Here is a 19,652-nt window from a genome sequence, read left to right as displayed (position 1 = left end):
AAAACGTATCTCTGTGTATTATGGCCTTATCAACAATATGGCGTCCAAAAGGGTTGACGACGTAGGAGAACCTGCTAAAGAAATGCAATCGCCAGAGAAAAAGAAAAAAGAAATAAGAGTATGGATGGATGGATGGTATGTTTTAGCAAAAATTATATTTAGTCATATATTTTCTTAAATGCGCGAGGTTGAAGTTAAAAAACAACAACAACCCAGCTACAGTTAGCTACGAACCGAGGAGTAGGAGATGACTGCAACCAGTGAGGACAGATTCCAGAAACTAGAAAGTTAAAAAGCATACAATTAAAAATAAAAAAACAAACTAGATCTAGAGTAAAATTCCAGCCCCGAACACCCTTAGTCCGAAACGGAGACTCCTTTCCGGTTGGAGACACTAATTTCGTTACTATTTGACATAGAATATGATTGATAGAATGAAAACCGGTAATCTATCGTTTTGGGTACGTAAAATCGCCCGCGGCTATTAATGTACGAAAACGTTACCTCGTTGTCAAGGCTGTAATAGAAGTATATTGTGATATGTTTGTGTCAAATATTATAGATAAATGTGGTTTTTGTAAACTACATGGGCCAGAATGCATAATTTATATTTTATTTCTTGCAGTTTTGATATGGTCCATTTTGGACATGCTAACGCTGTTCGTCAGGTATGTGGTTGTGTTTTGACAAAGCCAGAGTAGCAACCAATATACATAAATGAAAATCTCCATCACTTTCTGTTAACATTATTTTCATATTTTTTGTGTATTTCTTTTTTAAAAATAAAATTAAGAATAACATTTGCTTACTTTCCATTATTTAGCTGTCAATGACTGTATTTTTGTATTACAAATAAAATACAACTTTTGTGTATATTACATCAGGGTAAAGAATTTGGAGACAAGCTGTTAGTTGGTGTTCATTCAGATGGTAAGTAGCTTCCTTCTGTAGTAAAAGGTTATATTGGAAGATGTTTAAATCATTTACAAGATCTTGTATTTTTTACACATTGTTACTGCTTTTAAATTGTAGCTGAGGTAACAAAACACAAAGGTCCTCCAGTTTATACAGAAGAAGAACGCTACAAAATGGTTCGAGCGATAAAGTGGGTGGATGAGGTGAGTTTTCACATTGTTTTTGTTTTAACTTGATTGTGTACTTTGTAATTTATTAACCTCACACTCTATCTATTTGTTTTGTCTTTATCGCATCGCTATTATAATGGTGTTCCTTTTAAAAGGTTATTGAAGATGCACCTTATGTTACCACACTTGAAACCCTTGAAAAATATGACTGTGATTTCTGTGTTCATGGGGGTAATTCATTTTCATTACTTAAATTAAATTATGTTTTAAATCGGAATTAGTATAAAGTTATGGAAGTATATAATTAAAGAAATACTGGTTATTAAAATCCAAATCTTGTTTTGACTTTTTTTTTCTAGTTGCCTTGTTTTTCCTTTTGGCCCTTTATTTAATAAAAGTTTGGTGAGGAGTGTTATGAGTCGAAATGTTCACAAAAATGTGTAAATTTATTATATTTTCACATACTGTTGCAATTACTTCTTTAACAGATGACATCACAACAACTGCAGATGGGGTGGATACTTACCATCTAGTGAAAGCAGCCAATAAATACAAGTAGGCATTATTTTATTCTATTTAAAACTACACACTAAATTTTTAATTTAAAAAAAAAGATTGTGGGTATTGTTAAATACATTTGTTATTTACAGATAAAATATAAAATAGCTATCAAATTCAAAGCAGATAGTGATAGCTAATCTAATAATTTTTACTTGAAAATTTAAATTGTCTTAGAGAAATGCAAAGAAAAGATGGAATATTGATAAATGTAGTGCTGATTTGCTTTTAAATTTTCTACAGAGAATGTAAGAGAACTGCTGGGGTCTCTACAACTGACTTAGTTGGAAGGTAAAACTATGTTTTTTATTTTATTGTATGGCCAGAATGTTACATGTACTGAAACACGATTCTTGTTTGATGCGGTGATATTTGTTGTTATTTGACCAGAATGTTGCTTGTGACCAAGTTTGATGCAGACACTGCAGTGATATTTGTTGTTGTATGACCAAAATGTTGCCTGTGACCAAGTTTGATGCAGTGATATTTGTTGTTATATGAATGTTGCCTGTGACCAAGTTTGATGCAGTGATATTTGTTGTTGTATGACCAAAATGTTGCCTGTGACCAAGTTTGATGCAGTGATATTTGTTGTTATATGAATGTTGCCTGTGGCAAAGTTTGATGCAGTGATATTTGTTGTTCTATGACCAGAATGTTGCCTGTGACCAAGTTTGATGCAGTGATATTTGTTGTTATATGACCAGAATGTTGCTTGTGATCAAGTTTGATGCAGTGATATTTGTTGTTCTATGAATGTTGCCTGTGGCAAAGTTTGATGCAGTGATATTTGTTGTTCTATGACCAGAATGTTGCTTGTGACCAAGTTTGATGCAGTGATATTTGTTGTTCTATGAATGTTGCTTGTGACCAAGTTTGATGCAGTGATATTTGTTGTTCTATGACCAGAATGTTGCCTGTGACCAAGTTTGATGCAGTGATATTTGTTGTTATATGACCAGAATGTTGCTTGTGATCAAGTTTGATGCAGTGATATTTGTTGTTCTATGAATGTTGCTTGTGACCAAGTTTGATGCAGTGATATTTGTTGTTCTATGAATGTTGCCTGTGGCAAAGTTTGATGCAGTGATATTTGTTGTTCTATGACCAGAATGTTGCTTGTGACCAAGTTTGATGCAGTGATATTTGTTGTTCTATGACCAGAATGTTGCTTGTGACCAAGACCCACCACCAGAGAGATGAAGACAGTATAGATGAACACCATGTCGGGGCTATCAGTAAGGTTCGTCCCTTTATCAGCTTCCTATGTAACTGGCCCATGTTTGTATTGTTGACTTATAGATAACACAAGTCCAATGCAAACAAGTGTTTATTTCTCTGTTCATTCAAGTTCTTAAACATTAGTTATCATTAGTGTTCATTAAATCAAAAACAGAGTTGAGGGTTCATGTTTTATTTCCATCTAAACATATTTCAATACATGCCTGTTAAATGTACTGAGTTTTCTATATTTGTTCAGTAACTTGACTAGGTTGTCTGTAATCTGTCTTTGAGTTATATATTGATCACTCTTTAGCTTGTTTCTTTGTAATCTCAACTAATCTTCTTTGGGAAGTGTAGAGTATCACAAAATATCAATAACCAGTCTCTGTGGTGTTTAATACCATTGCCATTCACCAGCTGTTGAATGAGATTATCTTTGACTTCTTGCTTTAGAATCAATAGTTAGATATGGTTGTAAAGTATGTGTCATATTACATTTGACTAAAAGTATATTTGTTAATCCTGTAGTCTTGTAGACAGTAATACAATATACATTCATATTTATTGAAACACATGTGTATTTACATGGATTGTTATATAATATAAAGAATTAAATCCCCCTTTTCATAATTTTTTACCTTGTCTTTCACTGAGAAATATTGTTTGTTTTTCTTATCCTATGGCTTCACACTCTATATGTTAATCATTAATCACAGGAATTAAATTGTTTTTTTCTCCATGTATTGTGTTTGTTGTCATACCCCCCCCCCCCCCCTCTGTATTACATTGTATGTGTTTTTCTATTAAGCTACAACACAATTATATTTATATCATATCTTTATCTGACTCTACTTAGCTGTTGTCACAATCATTGTACCAGTATCAGTGTTGTTTCATAAACAACAGAAATTAGAATAGCTTGAGCAGCAGCATCATGTAATCACATCATATAACGACTAGTTCTATTGTTTTTATTTTTTAATTAGTTGAAATTTTTTTTTTCTACAATCCCACATTACAGATGTTTAGTACTGGAGAAGTGAGTGTTAGAGTAGAACATAACATCTTTTACTCAATTTGCTTTATTTTTTTAATTTCCTGCCAGATATTTCTCAACCATCATGTTTAGTGTTTGCTACTTAAGGAACACAGTATTTTTTTTTCGCTATAAAATCAAAATACTTAAATAAAACTCAAGGAATACAAAGCCCATATCATGCCTATGTGTTATGTTTTGATTTGCTTTTTATTAATTTAGTTACCTTTTTTAAACATTCCTTTCAAAAGTTATACAATATTTATGTATATTTGTATATGCAAATGTGTAGAAAGCTATTTTAAATGTTTAGATACAGCTTGGTGTATTTTATAAATCAAAGAAAATCTGTTTTACGACATTCACAATTAGGGTTTAAAATTTAAAGTGTCTGCTTATTCAGTAAAAGGACAGATTGGATAAACTCAGCAAAAACACATGTAACTTTAGACATGTAAAGAATCTAGTTGTTAGTTAACACCAACAGTGCAGTGAAAGTAGTTTATTGATTGCCTATGACACGACAGTGGGTTAGTTGAATTGGATTTGTTGAACAGCTGCTGCCAACATTCATTATTTTTTTTCCTCCTCTTTTTATTTTTCTTGATAAGAATTTAATACTAATTTTCTCCCCTCTTTTTTAACTCCCCATGTCTTTCCTGAAAACCCAAGTTATAGAAACATTTATTTCTATAACTATAACTGGGCCATTAGTAAAACAATAGATTTTTTTTGAAATTTAAAAATTTATGCATTACTTTTTAAGTTTTAGTGGAACAAATTATCTAAAAGGTCTATAATATAGAGAAAAAAGATCATTGTTTTAGCTGAATCATTAATGTAGTAAGTTCAAATTTATGATAATTACCTACTTATAAAAGTAAGAAAATAATGAATTGGAGAAGATTCAACATGACACAAAAAACAACTTCAAAAGTGTTCAAAGAAATGTTTTAATGGTAACTTTCCTAGTGATTTCTAACTTGGCTTTGCCCATACATTCTCAGTGTTGTGGATTTTGTGTATCTGGATGTTGAGATCTAGGCTAGTGCTTGTGATTATAAAATATAAATATCAATAAAAAAAACCTTCCTTTTCATATATCTACAATATATATCAATATTATACTATACACAAAGTGATATAAGAGTGATTGCATGCTTCTATTAATATCAATAGCTTCCTTGTTTTGTTTTAGAATTTGCACCTCCTCCAATTATTAAAAACAATTGCCCAAAACCCCTATTTTTTAAATTTTCTAGATGTATTCCTACCAAATAGCACAAAGAATTAATGTACTAGAAACCTTACTATGAGTCATTTTGAATGGAGATTTAATTATAAATTACTTGGGACCCTATACATCAGCATTATATATGTTTAAAAAATTTTGTTTGGTTTACACTTAACTCCATTTACTTAAACTGGAATTGGGAATTCAGGTTTGCTGTTCAATTGTGATGAATATTTCTTAAACATAAATTTATTCTGAAACACAAAACTGCAAAATTACTTCAAAATATGATGTAAACTTCTACTATTCACATTTCATGTATTTATATCACAAATATAAAAAGAGGAATTCACATTAGCAATAAAAATAATTGTCACAAACTAATATAATACTCTCCAGCTCCGCTATTGTCAAATAAATAAATCACATATTGATGTGGTTTTAAAATTACTCCAGCTTTTAACGTTTTGTAAAAACACATTTGCTACAACTCATATTACAGCACATGTGTGCTGTTAGTCTATTTTCTTTTTTATATATAGAAGTTGTGTTTTTACTTTTCTCAAATTTACCTATAACTCATGAATATCTATATTAGTATATTAAAGGATGAATGTTGATTTATAAATTTAGAATTTCTAGGGTTTCAGTTTTTTTTATATGGCCCATGGATGCAAAGTTTAAATAAGCTTAAATGCTGGGTTTTTGCTGACTGAAATGTGTATAGTTTTGTTGTGTAATATAATTCATTTATTTTCTTGTGCAGTGAGTATAAAGTTGTATTTACATGAAAATTAAGGAGCTTGCAAGTACACAATTGGATATCTTGAAGGAGTCATCAGTTGACTTTTCATATAAAAAAAATATCAAAACTAAGTTGGATGTTAATGTTCACTTTTTTGGCTGAGTGCTGAATATTATTTACATTAGATGCAAATCACCTTTGCAGGGTCCCAGCTCCCATAGCCCGTGGACAGGTGTCTCCCAGTTTTTGACTACCACTAAGAAGATCATCCAGTTCTCTGAGGGTAAAGAGCCCAAACCTGGAGACAAGATTGTCTATGTTGCAGGTGCTTTTGATCTGTTCCGTATCCTTTCATTCCTTTGCCTTTGGAGAAGCTGATGTATGGAACATTATGCACTGTTTGAGCCATTAAGTTTTACTTTATACCTTTATAGTTTCATAGTTTTAAAAAAATTTAAAATTTGAAAGATATTGACTCATATACAAGACAAATCACTGCTGTAGTAATGCCTTAACAGAATGTAGATGTTGGGCATGTTGACTTCCTAGAAAAAGCTGCATCACTGGGGGATTTCCTCATTGTTGGAATACACACAGATCCCGTATGTTTTTCATTACAGCTTAAAACTTCATTTAGAAATAAATAGTTAAAGAGTTTTCCCCTCATTAATGTAGTGTAAATATGTTACTGTGTTATTAAAATTATACCCACATTTTTTGTTTCTAAGTATGTATGGTAGTTTTATTACAAATTGATATTGAAAATTTAATAATCATTCTCACTCATTTTATTTAACCCCAGGCTGTCATAAAAATATTTAAAACTCTAAAATTCATCTTACTTCAATTTGATTAGGATAATCCTACTTTAAATTGATTTAATTAAGTTAATCTTCAGGAACCAGAAATTGATCACAAGGGGAGTGAACTGAAATAGTCTTTTAAAATAAAATGTAAATTATCTTTTACAGGTAGTCAACAGATACAAAGGGTCAAACTATCCAATCATGAATATGCATGAAAGAACCCTCAGTGTTTTGGCATGCAGAGTAAGTAATCAACATGTCCATCCTATGGATTAAACAGTCGCTTGAGAAATGTGTATAGTTTTAATTGTATGATAAAGTGTATTGTGATAAATTCATAACTTATATTGGTATCTCGATTGATACAATTTATAAAGCCTCCATATTTAATAGTTCATTGTATAACTTTTCTAAATGTGGTTTCATATTATAAAAAATGTTTGAACTTGCACACCTATTTACTGTGAGTTTTTTGTTTACAGTATGTATCAGAAGTAGTAATTGGTGCTCCCTACTCTGTGACCCCTGACCTAATGGAACATTTTAAAGTTGATGTTGTATGTCATGGAATGACCCCCGTGATGCCAGATGTAGATGGGGCTGACCCTTATGAGGTGAGAACATTGGTTCACTATGTGTTTTTATTTGGTTCAAGTTCTGTCCAAAAATAGTGTAACATTTTATGAATTATTTTTTGTAAAGGAACCGAAGCGCCAAGGAAAATTTAAAAATATTGACAGCAGAAACAATTTGACTACCCAGATGATTATTGAAAGAATAATTAAACACAGGTTTGTTAGCATTATTTACACTTCTCCCATTTTTGTTAATAGAATACTTTAGCCAATATATTAATTTATATTTCTTGTTCAATTGTTGAAGTAAAACCTTGTCTTTAAAAAAAAAAAAAGATGAAATCATTTTATGAATAAATGCATCCATTCATAAATAAATACTGGTAAAAACAATATCTATTTTTAGTATTAAGTCCATTTTCTAAATTATTTGTTTTAAAATGTGTAAATTTATTCAAAACCATTTTTTCTTGGGTTACATAATATAAAGTTTAGTTTTCGGTGTAATAAGTGTTAGGTGTTAGATAACTTTTGTTAAATATTTTTATATTAGTTTTCTCTACCAATTATCTGTATCCTTACTTGAACTTGGCAGGCTTGAATATGAAGAAAGAAACAGAAAAAAAGAGGAGAAAGAGAAAAAGATAATGGAGAGTATGAAAAATTCAGCCCAGATCAAGACAGGTTAGGTTCCTCATAGGCTGCTGACTGTACAGACAGACTGGAAACCATTTATACTAAACAAGACAACTTACACCGTTTTTTATCTATCATTGCCAGCTCAACTAAAACATTGATGTAGACAACTGTTTCATGTGATATTTAATTTTTGCTTTCATCCATTGATTTACCAGTGGTTTGTTATTGTGTTTAATAACAGGTTACCACCACAACTAACGAGATGTTCAATGGCATTTTGTTCAAGTATTTTGCTTGAAGGTTTAATTGTGGGCTGCTATATGGGTTCAGACCTTTTAAAGTTGTTTTTGAGTTAAACAAGAAAACTATTGTTTTTTTTTTTTATTTTTAAATATTTATCTGTTGTGTACATTATGCAAAATTATTATTTACCAATATACATTTTTATATTTATTCAAACATTTTCAGCTGTTCATTCGTTTTTAAGGAAAAATTATTTATTTATAAAAAAAATAACTATATTTAAATATAAAATATAATGTAATTTTTGTAGTTCTTAATATGAATTTTTAAAGATGTATCTATTATTTCCAACTTTTAAAACATAAAGTTCTGTCAACTAGTTTCATAATTAACCTCAATTTAAAAAAAAAATGTTTTTAATTTATTGCATGTCAAAAAATATTCACAATATTTGTTTACCATACTTCATTTTAGCGTAAGTGTTTAATCTTGCTTTGATGTTAGTGAACTCATTACTTTATAATACACACAAAGTATTAAGAAAGGCAGTGATTGTGTCCCCCAAGCTGGATAATTACAATGTAATTACGACTAAGGAAAATGTTGAAGTTTGTGAATGATGAACATGTGATATTTAAGAGTGACTTTTGTGAATAGGATATGAAAGGTTTTTTTTTTAATTTATGAAAACTATGGCTTGTAGATTTAATTAATTACTTATAGATTGGGACTGGATGAAAATTGATTTTGTTAGCTAGTCTGGTTAGTGATGGAAAGATTTGAGTGCACATGGCAAATAAAACAAATGTAAACTGGAAACTTTGTAACACTAACCAGAGGTTCAACTTAAGACTGTGGGTGTCTTCATTAAATGGTGTTTATCAATTTCTTGTTACAAATAATAAAGTTGTACACATTTTGAAATTGTTTCTATCATTCATTTTATTTATTATTGACAAATTAAAAAGAAACCATATTTTAATATGTATTTACACAACTGGTAAGTCCGTGGGCTTGCATGCCTCTCTGTAAGCCTGTACGGAATTATATTTTTTCTGATATCCAAATTGCACCCTTGCAGCCAATCTTGATAGCTTCAGTCAATGCTTTGTAAAATGGGGCCTAGAAAAAAAAGTTCCATTGCTGAACTAGAGCAGTGAAAAAACCACAATGCTTAAAACAACAAAACTAAAAGAACTAACAACTAACCTGCTTTCATCATCCAAACCTGGAGGAATAAACTACTAACCTTTTCTGCATCATTTTCCAGTCCAACGTCATGGTGGTGAAGTTCTTCATCTCGAAACTTTTTAACAATCTAAATGAACAAACAGTGCAGCATGATAAATTACCTAATCAATTTTTATAAATTGTTGTATTTATAAGGTTTATTTCTTTTGCTGCATGGTTAATACTTCTCTGATTGGCACCTAACATTAATTAAAAAAATAAAATCCGACAGGCACTAAGATAGCTAGCAATTAATGGATTTGCAAAATGGAAAGCAAGCCTTGCACTGAGGCTATGATTAATCTCTTGATGTAATTTTAACCCTTTGTGTTATAACACATCACTGAGTGTTACTGGTATCTACCTCTAATAGTTCCTTGTGTTTCTCTGGGTTGTCCTCAACAAGTTGTCTGATCTGGCTGTTGTAATGGTCTCCTATGACATCCTCTACAGCTACTGTACAGGCCATTGCAGCTTCTTTCCCCAACAGAGCTGTGCCTGCACCTGAAACAATGAGCAGGCTAATTGGTACATTTATTTGAGGCTAACTCAAACACATTTAAAATATGCTGAAACAATGAGCAGGCTAGTTGGTACATTTATTTAAGGCTAACTCAAACACATTTAAAATATGCTGAAACATCGAGTAGGACAGTAGGCATGCCTCAATTGTTAAAGAGAAATAAATAAAAAAATGCGCCAAAGACCTAATAGTAGTTTATTTAAATGAAATTTAAAATGCACCCAGAAAAACGCTGTAATACTAGGTTTAGTAGTGGCTACTTGATGGGTTAGTTATTTTGTGTGGTGAATTAATTTACAGAGGCTCTACTAAATTATTGTTCTTCAATAATAATGAAAGTCTTTTTGTAAGATATAATACACATTAAGAAAATGACGAGTTTCTTCATCATGGGTGATAAGTTTTTCTAACTTAATTAGAACAGTAATATACATGAATTCAACTTGTGGTGTCACAATAACATTACTCACTATTTTAATATTGTGTGTTTCAGATTGCTTAGTTAAAATGTGAGAAGAATTCTCGCTTAAAGATAATGAGCTGAACCATTGCTTAGTCAATTATATTGAGCCACTAATGAGAAACATGAAAACACAATGAAACTGGTGGTAAATAAAACAATTATGAGTATAAACCTAGAGCAAAGCCTGCGATGTTCCAGAAGGGTAGCAGAGCTGAAGGGCGGACTCTGTTATCTGCCATCAACTTTTCAAATGTTTTTCTGTGTACTTTTTCTTCTTCCCACATTTCCTGAAATCAACACACAAAAAAAAGGTCTGCTCTTAAACTACTAGTACATGATTATATGTAATGCATTTTTAAAAATAACTTAGCAGCAGGCTTACAGCTACTGAACTGCAGTGCAGCTTTGAGATGGGATTGAACCCTAAGAGGTCACTGAGTCTCAGAGGCGTAGCGACCCTTCCCGGCGCCTGGGGACAAATTTTCAATTTTCAGCCCCTCCAAACTTTCGATTTGCACCATACCCTCAAACTATTTATAATGCAAAAATGCAGCTAAAATGACATTTTAATTTGTTTTTACAACCCATTTTGGCGCCCCCTAAGGTCGGCGTCCAGGGACATATGTACCCCCCTGCCCCCCCCCCCCCCCCCCCAATCACTACGCCTCTGCTGAGTCTGTCCAGGTATTATGGGTATTTAACATAGTCTGGGAAAGTGAAAACCATTCGACATAATGCAGAACCCACAAACCCTTCTTGCAAAATCAAACAGATGAACTTGAACTCTACTTCATCTATTCTAAATAGCATCAATGCTGAAAACATACTCTTTTAATTTTTTTCTAATGACCAATTTCTATTGATCCTCTCTGATCATTAATTTTCAGCTTTAAGCAAATGCAATTATTTTTTAAATAATTTTTTTCTACATTACATTTAAACTGAACAAAAAATAGTGTGACCGTACATTTATGAGAGGACCGACTTCAGATTTTCCCAAGACAGCAAGTTGCCCTGCATATATTCTGTCAGCTCCAAACTCTCCTGCATGGTCCACTCTGACAATCTTATCTATTAGAGCTTTGGTATTTGCATCTTTTAATGAAGAGCTCAAGCCGCGTAAAGGAGCTGTAGAAAACCTTCTCACAACTGGCAACATGTCTTTAGCATTGAAGAAAGGATATATTTGGTCAAGATAGTACACTTTTTATATTGTTTATTAAAGAAACACCCTATGATAAAATAATTGATGAATTCAGTTGAGGAGGTTGGGGCAAAGTAATTATAATTTAAGCTTTTGATAATTAGATTTTTTTGAAAAACAAAACGATATTTTTATTAAAAAATAGCTACAGTCTCTTGCACTTTTTAGATTATTGAAAAACAAAACAATATTTTTATTTAAAAAAATAGCTACAGGCTCTTGCACTTCACTATGTTAGACTTTCAACTTAGTTTTGTAAAAACTTAAAATATACAGAAGCATATTAATATTAAGTTCTAAAAAATAGTTAACATTTTTTTTTTTCTTTTTTTCTTTTGATGTTAAAACTTTTAAATTTAATTGACTTTATGATGACTTGCAAATGCAGTAGGACCTAAATAAAACATTAAATAGGCTTACTGGGCCTATATATTTATATTATATTAAAATTATATAAGCCTAGCATATCTTAAAAAGAATAATAAACTTAATTTTTTTTTATAATAAACTAAACTAAAATTCACAGTCACACAATGTCATTGATTATCAATATGAAAATTGACATAGAACTTAGGGCAAGCGGACTTACTTACTTAGCCAAAGGGGCCTGCTAACTAAACATATTATATGAACTAATTAAACTAAACTAGGACAGGATCAAGGTTAGAATTACTAGCATATAACAAAATTAACAATAAACAATATATAGGCCTATATAGTTAATAAGGCTTAACTATTAACTAAAAGTTAATAAATAATAGTTGGCCTATAGTTATAATACTACTTCTTTATTTAAGTTTTTATTACTACATACTAGGTCCTACTATAACTAAAAATATGGTAATCTATCATTTTAGGTACGTAAAAACTTAAAAACGGCTGAGGCTAAACATGTAAAAGAACGATGACTCAATGAATTTTAGTAATTATTTTACATTTTAGTCTTTTTCAATGTTATTAAAGTTACAAAAATGTGTCATTTACCTGTTTTAAACGATTTTTAATACAACTTTTCAGTAATAAGTAAAGAAATAAAGATTAACGATGTTTTCATCAGATATGTGGTTTATTATTCAATTATCTATTAGGCCTATATTTGACTACAAAATCCATAAATATACTAGAAATAACTACTATCAAAGCCTCTTTATGAGTCACCGTTCTTTTACTTATTTAGCCTCGGTCGATTTTACGTACCTAAAATGATAGATTACCTAACCTAAACTTATTTACTAAAATACTTACTTAATAGTAATTAGTATACTAATATTAAATTTCAATACTTACTTAGTACTTAGTTATACTTAGTAGTAATATATGGCCGATTCTAGTCGGAATAAGATACGCATGCGCAATGGAGAGAAACTACGACTTAGCGGCGATGTTTTCGATGGTACTGCGCATGCGTGTGTTTACAACCGCAGAACCCTAACACCAACCCTAATCCTATCCTTAACCCTATCCCTAATCCTATCCCTAACCCTAGCCCTAATCCTATCCCTAACCCTATCCCTAATCATACCCCTAACCCTCATTCTAGCCCTAACCCTAGCCATAGGTCACTGCGCATGCGCAGAACTATCTTTTGCCGAAAAATCTTATTCCGAGTAGACACTTCGGTAATATATTTATATAGTAGTTAGTCTCATATAAATTCAATTTTCTTCAAATTATAAAAAAAATAGCATATAATTGTAGAGCTTTAAAAATGCTATCCAACAGTACCAATTTTATTAATTTAGCATAATTGGTTGATTAAATATAATTTTTTTAGTGTCGCAAATAAAATATATAGAAACGCGACCAAAAACGCAGGTAAAAAGTCAAATTCACTTGTTTTAAAGCTAGTAAGCAAGAAAAGACATGATTCTTTCTTACTATTGAAATCAGTTTGCTTATACCTACATTTTTTTACACCAAGGTGAAAGTAAATAGTTTATATAAATTTATAAAATGCCATTTATTTAATTTATTGTATGTTTTGTGATGAATTTTCAATTGGAAAATACCGCATTTGGAAGCAGAAAGGTAAATTCTACAGAACAGATGTTGTTTGGAATGTTATAGATTATAGATCTAGGCCTATATCAAAATGTTTGTTTAATAAAATTCAATTAGAGTCCACCCATTTCTGATGGGTACCTGATATACATTGGGGAAATTAAAGGTAAAAAGTAAAGGCGGCTGTGAATATCGCTGACCACACGGACAATCACTTCATATGCCGAGGTCAAGAAACATGAACTCTACTTCATCTGCCAAATAGATTGCTTTGTCTACAGAGGAATCTTAATTAATGTTTACAGGGGCCTAATAAAATTGAGTTATGTTTGTAAAAACAGTAGGCCTAAGCTTTAAAAACTTATTTTGGTCAATATCGGAAAAAATAAAAATCTTTTCGACTAAATGGGTTGAAAAAAGCTTTGAATTTGTTTCATTGTTTGTTATTATATCTTGTAGTATTTAGTTAGAATTGAAGCTTTCTTTCTTAATTACAAGTTGTATTAATTTCAAATCTTAATGTAATTTCTTTTTAATTCAGTATTAGCCTAAATGTAAGGTAGGCTACAGAATTCAGATATTACCTATGGTTTTGTGATTTTTATATGTTTATAACATTTGTGTTTATGAAATGACCTAATGAAGTTATCAAGCAAACTGTTTTATTATTATTTTAATAGGCCTGCAAGTTATAAGTACAAAATATAGATATCTAATCACTAGATTTAGGTCTAAGTTTAAGAAAAAACTACCAAAAGGGTTTGAAATACTTAAATATAGTACTAAAAGTAGCTATGTTTTGAAAAAAAAATATCTTAAACTGGAGACATTCAATTTAAAAGTCATTATAAAAACTCCACGATCTAGATTTATTTCTAGATCTCTAGTAGGAATACAGATTTAGAGGCTTTCCCATCAGTATCAATGTACTATCTTAGCTATGTGGGAGGTCAGTACGAGTTCACTGGGAAAAAAAATCGGATCTGCCGTAGGGGGGTGGGTTTAGTGCGCAAATGCTCCTGACCGATTGCCAAAAGCTACAGAAATTCTAAAGATACATTTTAAAAGAAAAATGGACGGCTGAACTGCAGTTATCAAAATATCTGTGTAAGTAGAAGTATAAATAATAATATTTTACACAAATATAGCTGTCTTTTGCTAAATCTAGCTCAATTTCCACGAAAATCGCATCCGGTCGCAATAATTTTTATATCAGCTTGTCGGCCATTCAACGATCTATCACGTGTAGCAGACGCCAAACAGATTTACCCGTATGGTATTGCGCGAATGCTATTTTTAGCAACAGTGCCGAGACGCGATCGAAAAAAACGAACTAGAAAGTAGGCATTCCATTAAAAAAATTAAAATTGGCTAATTAAATGTATGAGCATTGCAAAAATATTGTGCTTGATGTAACTAGAATAACACTGAAAAAATTTTCTTTCTAGCTTCAGTAGTTTTTTTTTTATAAATTTTTTACGTAATGGGTGAATGTCCACTATATTTCTTTGTAAGTCATGAAAATCACTGTCCCCTAACTTTGAAATAGCACTGCTCAGTTATTTTTAAAGATACAATGTTAAAACTTTGCAGGATCTTACTTCAGCATGTTAGAATAACATATATTAATTGAAATCATTAAGTCATTCACTGGGAGCAGAATAATTAGCATTCCTTTAAGGGATACATTACGGCTATTATGGGCCCTAATTTCTAAGTTGCACTGCTCAGTTGTTTTTAAAACTACAATGTTTAAACTTTGCAGGATCTTACTTCAGCATGTTTGAATTACATATATTAATTGAAATCATTAAGTCATTCACTGGGAGCAGAATAATTAGCATTCCTTTAAGGGATACATTTTGACTATTATGGGCCCTAATTTCTAAGTTGCACTGCTCAGTTGTTTTTAAAGGTACAATGTTAAAACTCTGCATGATCTTACTTCAGCATGTTTGAATTACATTTATTAATTTAATTATTAATAGACTTGCCAGTAGCAGAACAAATTGAATAAAAAGGTAGTAGGCACTAATTTTTTTTTAATAAATTAAACCGAACAATTTATCTTAGGCACACTGGCAAGCCAGGAGTTTTATTTACTGAATGGTTGTCTTTAAAATCTATTATTATTAGCAACACAACAAGTAGAATAACTTAAATAACATTTCAGGAAGCCTACACCAAATTAATAACATTGCAAGTAAAAAAACAACTCATCTCTGACTATTATCTTATTAGGATAAATGTTTTATATTAAATGATTCTCAATAAATAATTAAATTTACACAATTAAACAAAAAGCAAAGTTAATATATACATCAAAACAATAAACTTTTAAGGTAGACATAGCTTACATCAATACAATAACAGGTGAGACTTATACCAAGTTAAGCTTTGTACAACATGGACTACTACTGTCATCCTAGCTACTAAACACAAGGTCACCTGTCAGTAAATCAGTGACTAGAGATGTCATTGTCATGTCATAGTCAACACTGTCAGTTTCCAATTCATCAGGTCCCCAGTAAGTAATTGTACATTTCATTGTCTTAGTCTTCTGTTGCTTAAAATTTACCACTCTGCCAGAATACATTTTATCAACTCCTTCCTCTGTCCATAAATGCTTAAGTAGATGTCCTGTATAGGTTTCAGTCAGTTCAGACATAGGATTTTCTGAAGTAATATACATTGCAATGAGGCCCATAACTTCAGATGACGCAGATGAAAACACACTAGCATTCAGATCTTTAGCACTCAAAGCCATAGCAACCTCTTTTTCTAGAGCCTTACGGTTGGATTGTTCATGTTTCTGACCAGCTTCTAGCATTCGACGCATCATCACTGCTTCCATCATCTTCTTCCTTTGTGCTGCAAGTTCCCTTGCTCTGTACCCCTCTTTCATTGCAAAATAAACTAATCTATGTTGGGTCATTTTGTCCTGTTGCAGAAGCCATCCTACAGTATCATTTGTCCGTCCTCTCACCTTTCCGTCTACAAAACCAGCTGTCGCATTAGGGGCCCGACGCCATAAATAGTCAGTCATTCCTAATATTCTCTCAGCTGCCATGTTGTGTGAAGGAGCAGTTGAAGCTTGTGTCAACTGCTCAACTGTAGGGCTAGAAAGGTCGCCACTGGTATATCGAACAAACTGGCGGTCAAAGACCTTAACAATTTCATGTAATATTTGCTTCAAAGTTTGCTTTACTTTATCCCTGTGGGATTCAATATTGTTGATGATTGCTGTCAGCACCATGTCTGAAGCTGCATCAATGGGTTCATTAAAAACATTCACAGTGGGACATAACAACTCTTCTGGCTCAGCAGCAAACCTGTCCAAAACATTTTTAGAGCTTTGTATCACAGGGACCATACTTGACGCTGGTATTATATCTTCCAAAACTTGCACTGCCTTTTTAATTTGTTTTTTATTTTCATACCATACATGAATTATATGGCCTTGCTTTATGCCAGCTGCTGTCCGAAAGTCAGAATACTGATTAATCAGAATTGGTAAATCTTTGGCAGAATGCTTATCAGGGCTCCCAGAGCCTGTAGATTTACCACCTGCTGAAGTATTCATTTCCTCATCCATACTCTTGATCATATATCTAGAGGAAAAGAAATCAACATTAATACTACTGTAAAAGTAGAATTTATTGTTTTAATAGAGGCAAGTGTGTAGCATAATAAAGTAAGGGATAAGGAAATATATGCTTAAAATAATTTCTTTTCTTGAGTGGTAATTTATTATTGGTTATTAGCTTGATGTGCAAAAAAAAAAACCCACTGGCTTTCTTCAACAGCCTTTAACATATTTATACATCTTTTATTTTTAAAAGGCAATCATTCATTTGCAATAAACTCTACGATTAAGGAACAAGTGAACATTTATAAAGGCGACGCCGGCCCCCACGCCCCTATAGGCTTTCCGGTCTCGCCATATTTTTTTATTATAAAATGGCGTTATTGTGGTGAATCAAACACCCTTTTTTCGGTCAAAATACCACTAGAAAACGTACCTCAAATTAGATGAAATCATTATTAACTTATAATATACATAATGTAATTTTTGAGAATACAAAGAGATAGCTTGATAAACTCACCTTTCTATCAAAAGTTGTCGTTGAAACACGCACAAAATTAGACCACGTTTCGCAATATTATAACTTGGAGAAGGAAGAGAGAAAAGTAATGCAGTTAGCAGTTTAAAATCACACATTATTTCATTAAATTGGTGAAAAGTTGGCCCGACTACGAAATTGAATCGATTACTTTAAAATCCCTATATTTTCTCACTATGTATTTCAATAAGGAAGATAATCGACGAAATTTTACAATAGCGAAATTCCCCGGTTGCCGTTCTTAAAGCAAGATGGCGGCGATGCCGACATCGCTACTAGAAAGTGGCCATAAAAAAGCGGGTCAGGGGAGGTAATTCAACTCGCGTTATGAGACTAGCTACTTAGTTACTAAGTATTAGATTCTAAATCTAGTACTAGAGATCTAGATCTAGTAAGATAAAATTTAGTTTTTACCTGACTACTGTACAGTTTCTACTTCTTTCTGGTCAGGTCTGATCTACCCTTTTGGTAATCTATCGTTTTGGGTACGTAAAATCGCCCGCGGCTATTAATGTACGAAAACGTTACCTCATTGTCAAGGCTGTAATAGAAGTATATTGTGATATGTTTGTGTTAAATATTATAGATAAATGAATAATAAACCTAAATAAACCTAAATCAATGGCTAAATATATCAATATAGGTCCGAAATTAACTTTAAACAGCAGTGTCTGCAAGCAAGATTTGCTATATAAACAGCAGCCATTTGTAAAATAGAGTGACTTCCGCCTGAATCTTGCGCTATAAGTCTATAAAAATAAAATTTTAACAAGATGGCTGCTATAGTAAATGAGCATGGTTGCATCTGTTGGAAACATCGCTGGTGTTCATTTATTACTGAAAAGTTTTAATTCAATTGTTTAGAAACAGGTACATAAATGAAACAAGGAAACATTTTTGTATTTTTCAAAACATAAATCCTCCTCAAAATGTGAAATAATTATTAAAATGTAAGGAGTCACCTGTTTTTCACATTACTAGTCGCGGGCGATTTTACGTACCTAAAACGATAGATTACCAGTGGTACCACCCTTTTATTTGGCCTTAGTTACATAATACTCAGTATAATTCTATAGTTAGGCCTTGGCTTAGTTACCGTACGTCTTGTTTTTCTCAGACACAAGGCTTGTCTCTTAATAAGCGACTCTTTATAGATCTATCCCCAACTGTAGATCTAGTTCATAAGTTGATTTTTTTGACACAGCAAACATTAAATTTCTATGGGCGCAGACATTTTAAAACAAACGTAAAAGTCAATTATTTAAAAAACTGGATTGCATAAGCACGAAGTAAAGCTACAAATATCACTTTAAAATACTTACAATACATTTAATATATCTTACTTAGCCTAAAAAGTATATTAATATTAATTTCTCTATATTAATTATTTAGTTTTTAAGATTTAAAAATATATATTACTAGATCTAGATCTTAATAAATACAAATAATTGTTGTTTTTGTGTTATCCAATTCATTACTTTATTACAATTTAGGCAGTGACCTCTAACCAATCGGATGTAAATAAAACGAGATGTAAACACGTCCCCTGCTGTTAGATCTGCTAGATTGCTACTGATACTGATAGAGACAATGGAGTAACAACAAACAGAAAAATATACAAACAAAAAATACATTTTGATATAGATCTAAATAGATTCTATAGTTGCGGTAAGTCTTCTTGTAAAATTATAATAAATAATGGTTTAGCTATTTTACGGTCCAATGATTCGAAGCAGGCAGAAAGCGTGATTCATAGAATTTTTATAAAGTTTAGTCTTGAACTTGAACCGAGATCAACACAAGAGTGCGTCAAGTGGTTGACCTAGATTAAGTGAAGTGGAGATCCTATTTAATAGCAGTATGTTATCACGCCATGTTGTGTCATATGCTTTCTCACTTTAGTCTACCAGATTTACCCTTCTAAATCTACGTTCAAATTAATAACAGAATGTAAGTTTATAA

The 19,652-nt window shown here is 31.7% G+C and overlaps 2 protein-coding genes across 8 annotated transcripts; one reads left to right on the top strand and one right to left on the bottom strand.

The window, feature by feature from the left end:
* On the top strand, nt 1-9,063 carry LOC131953267 (ethanolamine-phosphate cytidylyltransferase). Of its 2 annotated transcripts, XM_059316373.1 has the most exons (15): nt 1-135; nt 626-668; nt 885-930; nt 1,033-1,118; nt 1,241-1,316; nt 1,574-1,640; nt 1,887-1,934; nt 2,808-2,886; nt 3,889-3,906; nt 6,087-6,225; nt 6,408-6,484; nt 6,854-6,931; nt 7,171-7,302; nt 7,391-7,479; nt 7,859-9,063. In XM_059316373.1, the coding sequence occupies exons 1-15, from the start codon at nt 38-40 to the stop codon at nt 7,950-7,952; spliced, it is 1,170 nt and encodes a 389-aa protein (XP_059172356.1). In that variant the 5' UTR covers nt 1-37; the 3' UTR covers nt 7,953-9,063. The 2 variants fall into 2 exon arrangements, with proteins under 2 accessions (XP_059172356.1, XP_059172357.1); XM_059316374.1 differs by lacking the exon at nt 3,889-3,906 and having other exon boundaries at nt 2-135.
* On the bottom strand, nt 8,559-19,249 carry LOC131953268 (5-demethoxyubiquinone hydroxylase, mitochondrial). 6 transcript variants are annotated; one of them, XM_059316379.1, is made up of 6 exons: nt 19,192-19,249; nt 11,329-11,522; nt 10,534-10,648; nt 9,740-9,879; nt 9,395-9,463; nt 8,559-9,267 (listed from the first exon to the last, which is right to left on the bottom strand). In XM_059316379.1, the coding sequence occupies exons 2-6, from the start codon at nt 11,518-11,520 to the stop codon at nt 9,190-9,192; spliced, it is 594 nt and encodes a 197-aa protein (XP_059172362.1). In that variant the 5' UTR covers nt 11,521-11,522; nt 19,192-19,249; the 3' UTR covers nt 8,559-9,189. The 6 variants fall into 6 exon arrangements, with proteins under 6 accessions (XP_059172362.1, XP_059172361.1, XP_059172359.1 ...); XM_059316378.1 differs by lacking the exon at nt 19,192-19,249 and adding an exon at nt 19,110-19,128; XM_059316376.1 differs by lacking the exon at nt 19,192-19,249 and adding an exon at nt 18,787-18,947.
* Between the last annotated feature and the right edge of the window lie 403 nt (nt 19,250-19,652).

This window comes from Physella acuta, unplaced genomic scaffold (assembly GCF_028476545.2).
Source record: "Physella acuta isolate Inbredline_101_S28 unplaced genomic scaffold, ASM2847654v3 ptg000915l, whole genome shotgun sequence".
Lineage (NCBI taxonomy): Eukaryota > Metazoa > Mollusca > Gastropoda > Physidae > Physella > Physella acuta.
This window is presented reverse-complemented; position numbering and strand designations above follow the sequence as displayed.

Bases quoted from the DNA above. Each gene is read 5' to 3' on its own strand.
- LOC131953268 (XM_059316379.1), bottom strand. From the start codon at position 11,520: ATGTTGCCAGTTGTGAGAAGGTTTTCTACAGCTCCTTTACGCGGCTTG. The intron at 9,880-10,533 runs GTTTATACTCAT...TCATTGTTTCAG, and splicing joins CATCGCAGGCTTTGCTCTAG to GTGCAGGCACAGCTCTGTTG. The intron at 9,268-9,394 runs GTTAGTAGTTTA...TTTTTTTTCTAG, and splicing joins TGGAAAATGATGCAGAAAAG to GCCCCATTTTACAAAGCATT.
- LOC131953267 (XM_059316373.1), top strand. From the start codon at position 38: ATGGCGTCCAAAAGGGTTGACGACGTAGGAGAACCTGCTAAAGAAATG. The intron at 1,119-1,240 runs GTGAGTTTTCAC...TCCTTTTAAAAG, and splicing joins CGATAAAGTGGGTGGATGAG to GTTATTGAAGATGCACCTTA. The intron at 7,303-7,390 runs GTGAGAACATTG...TTTTTTGTAAAG, and splicing joins ATGGGGCTGACCCTTATGAG to GAACCGAAGCGCCAAGGAAA.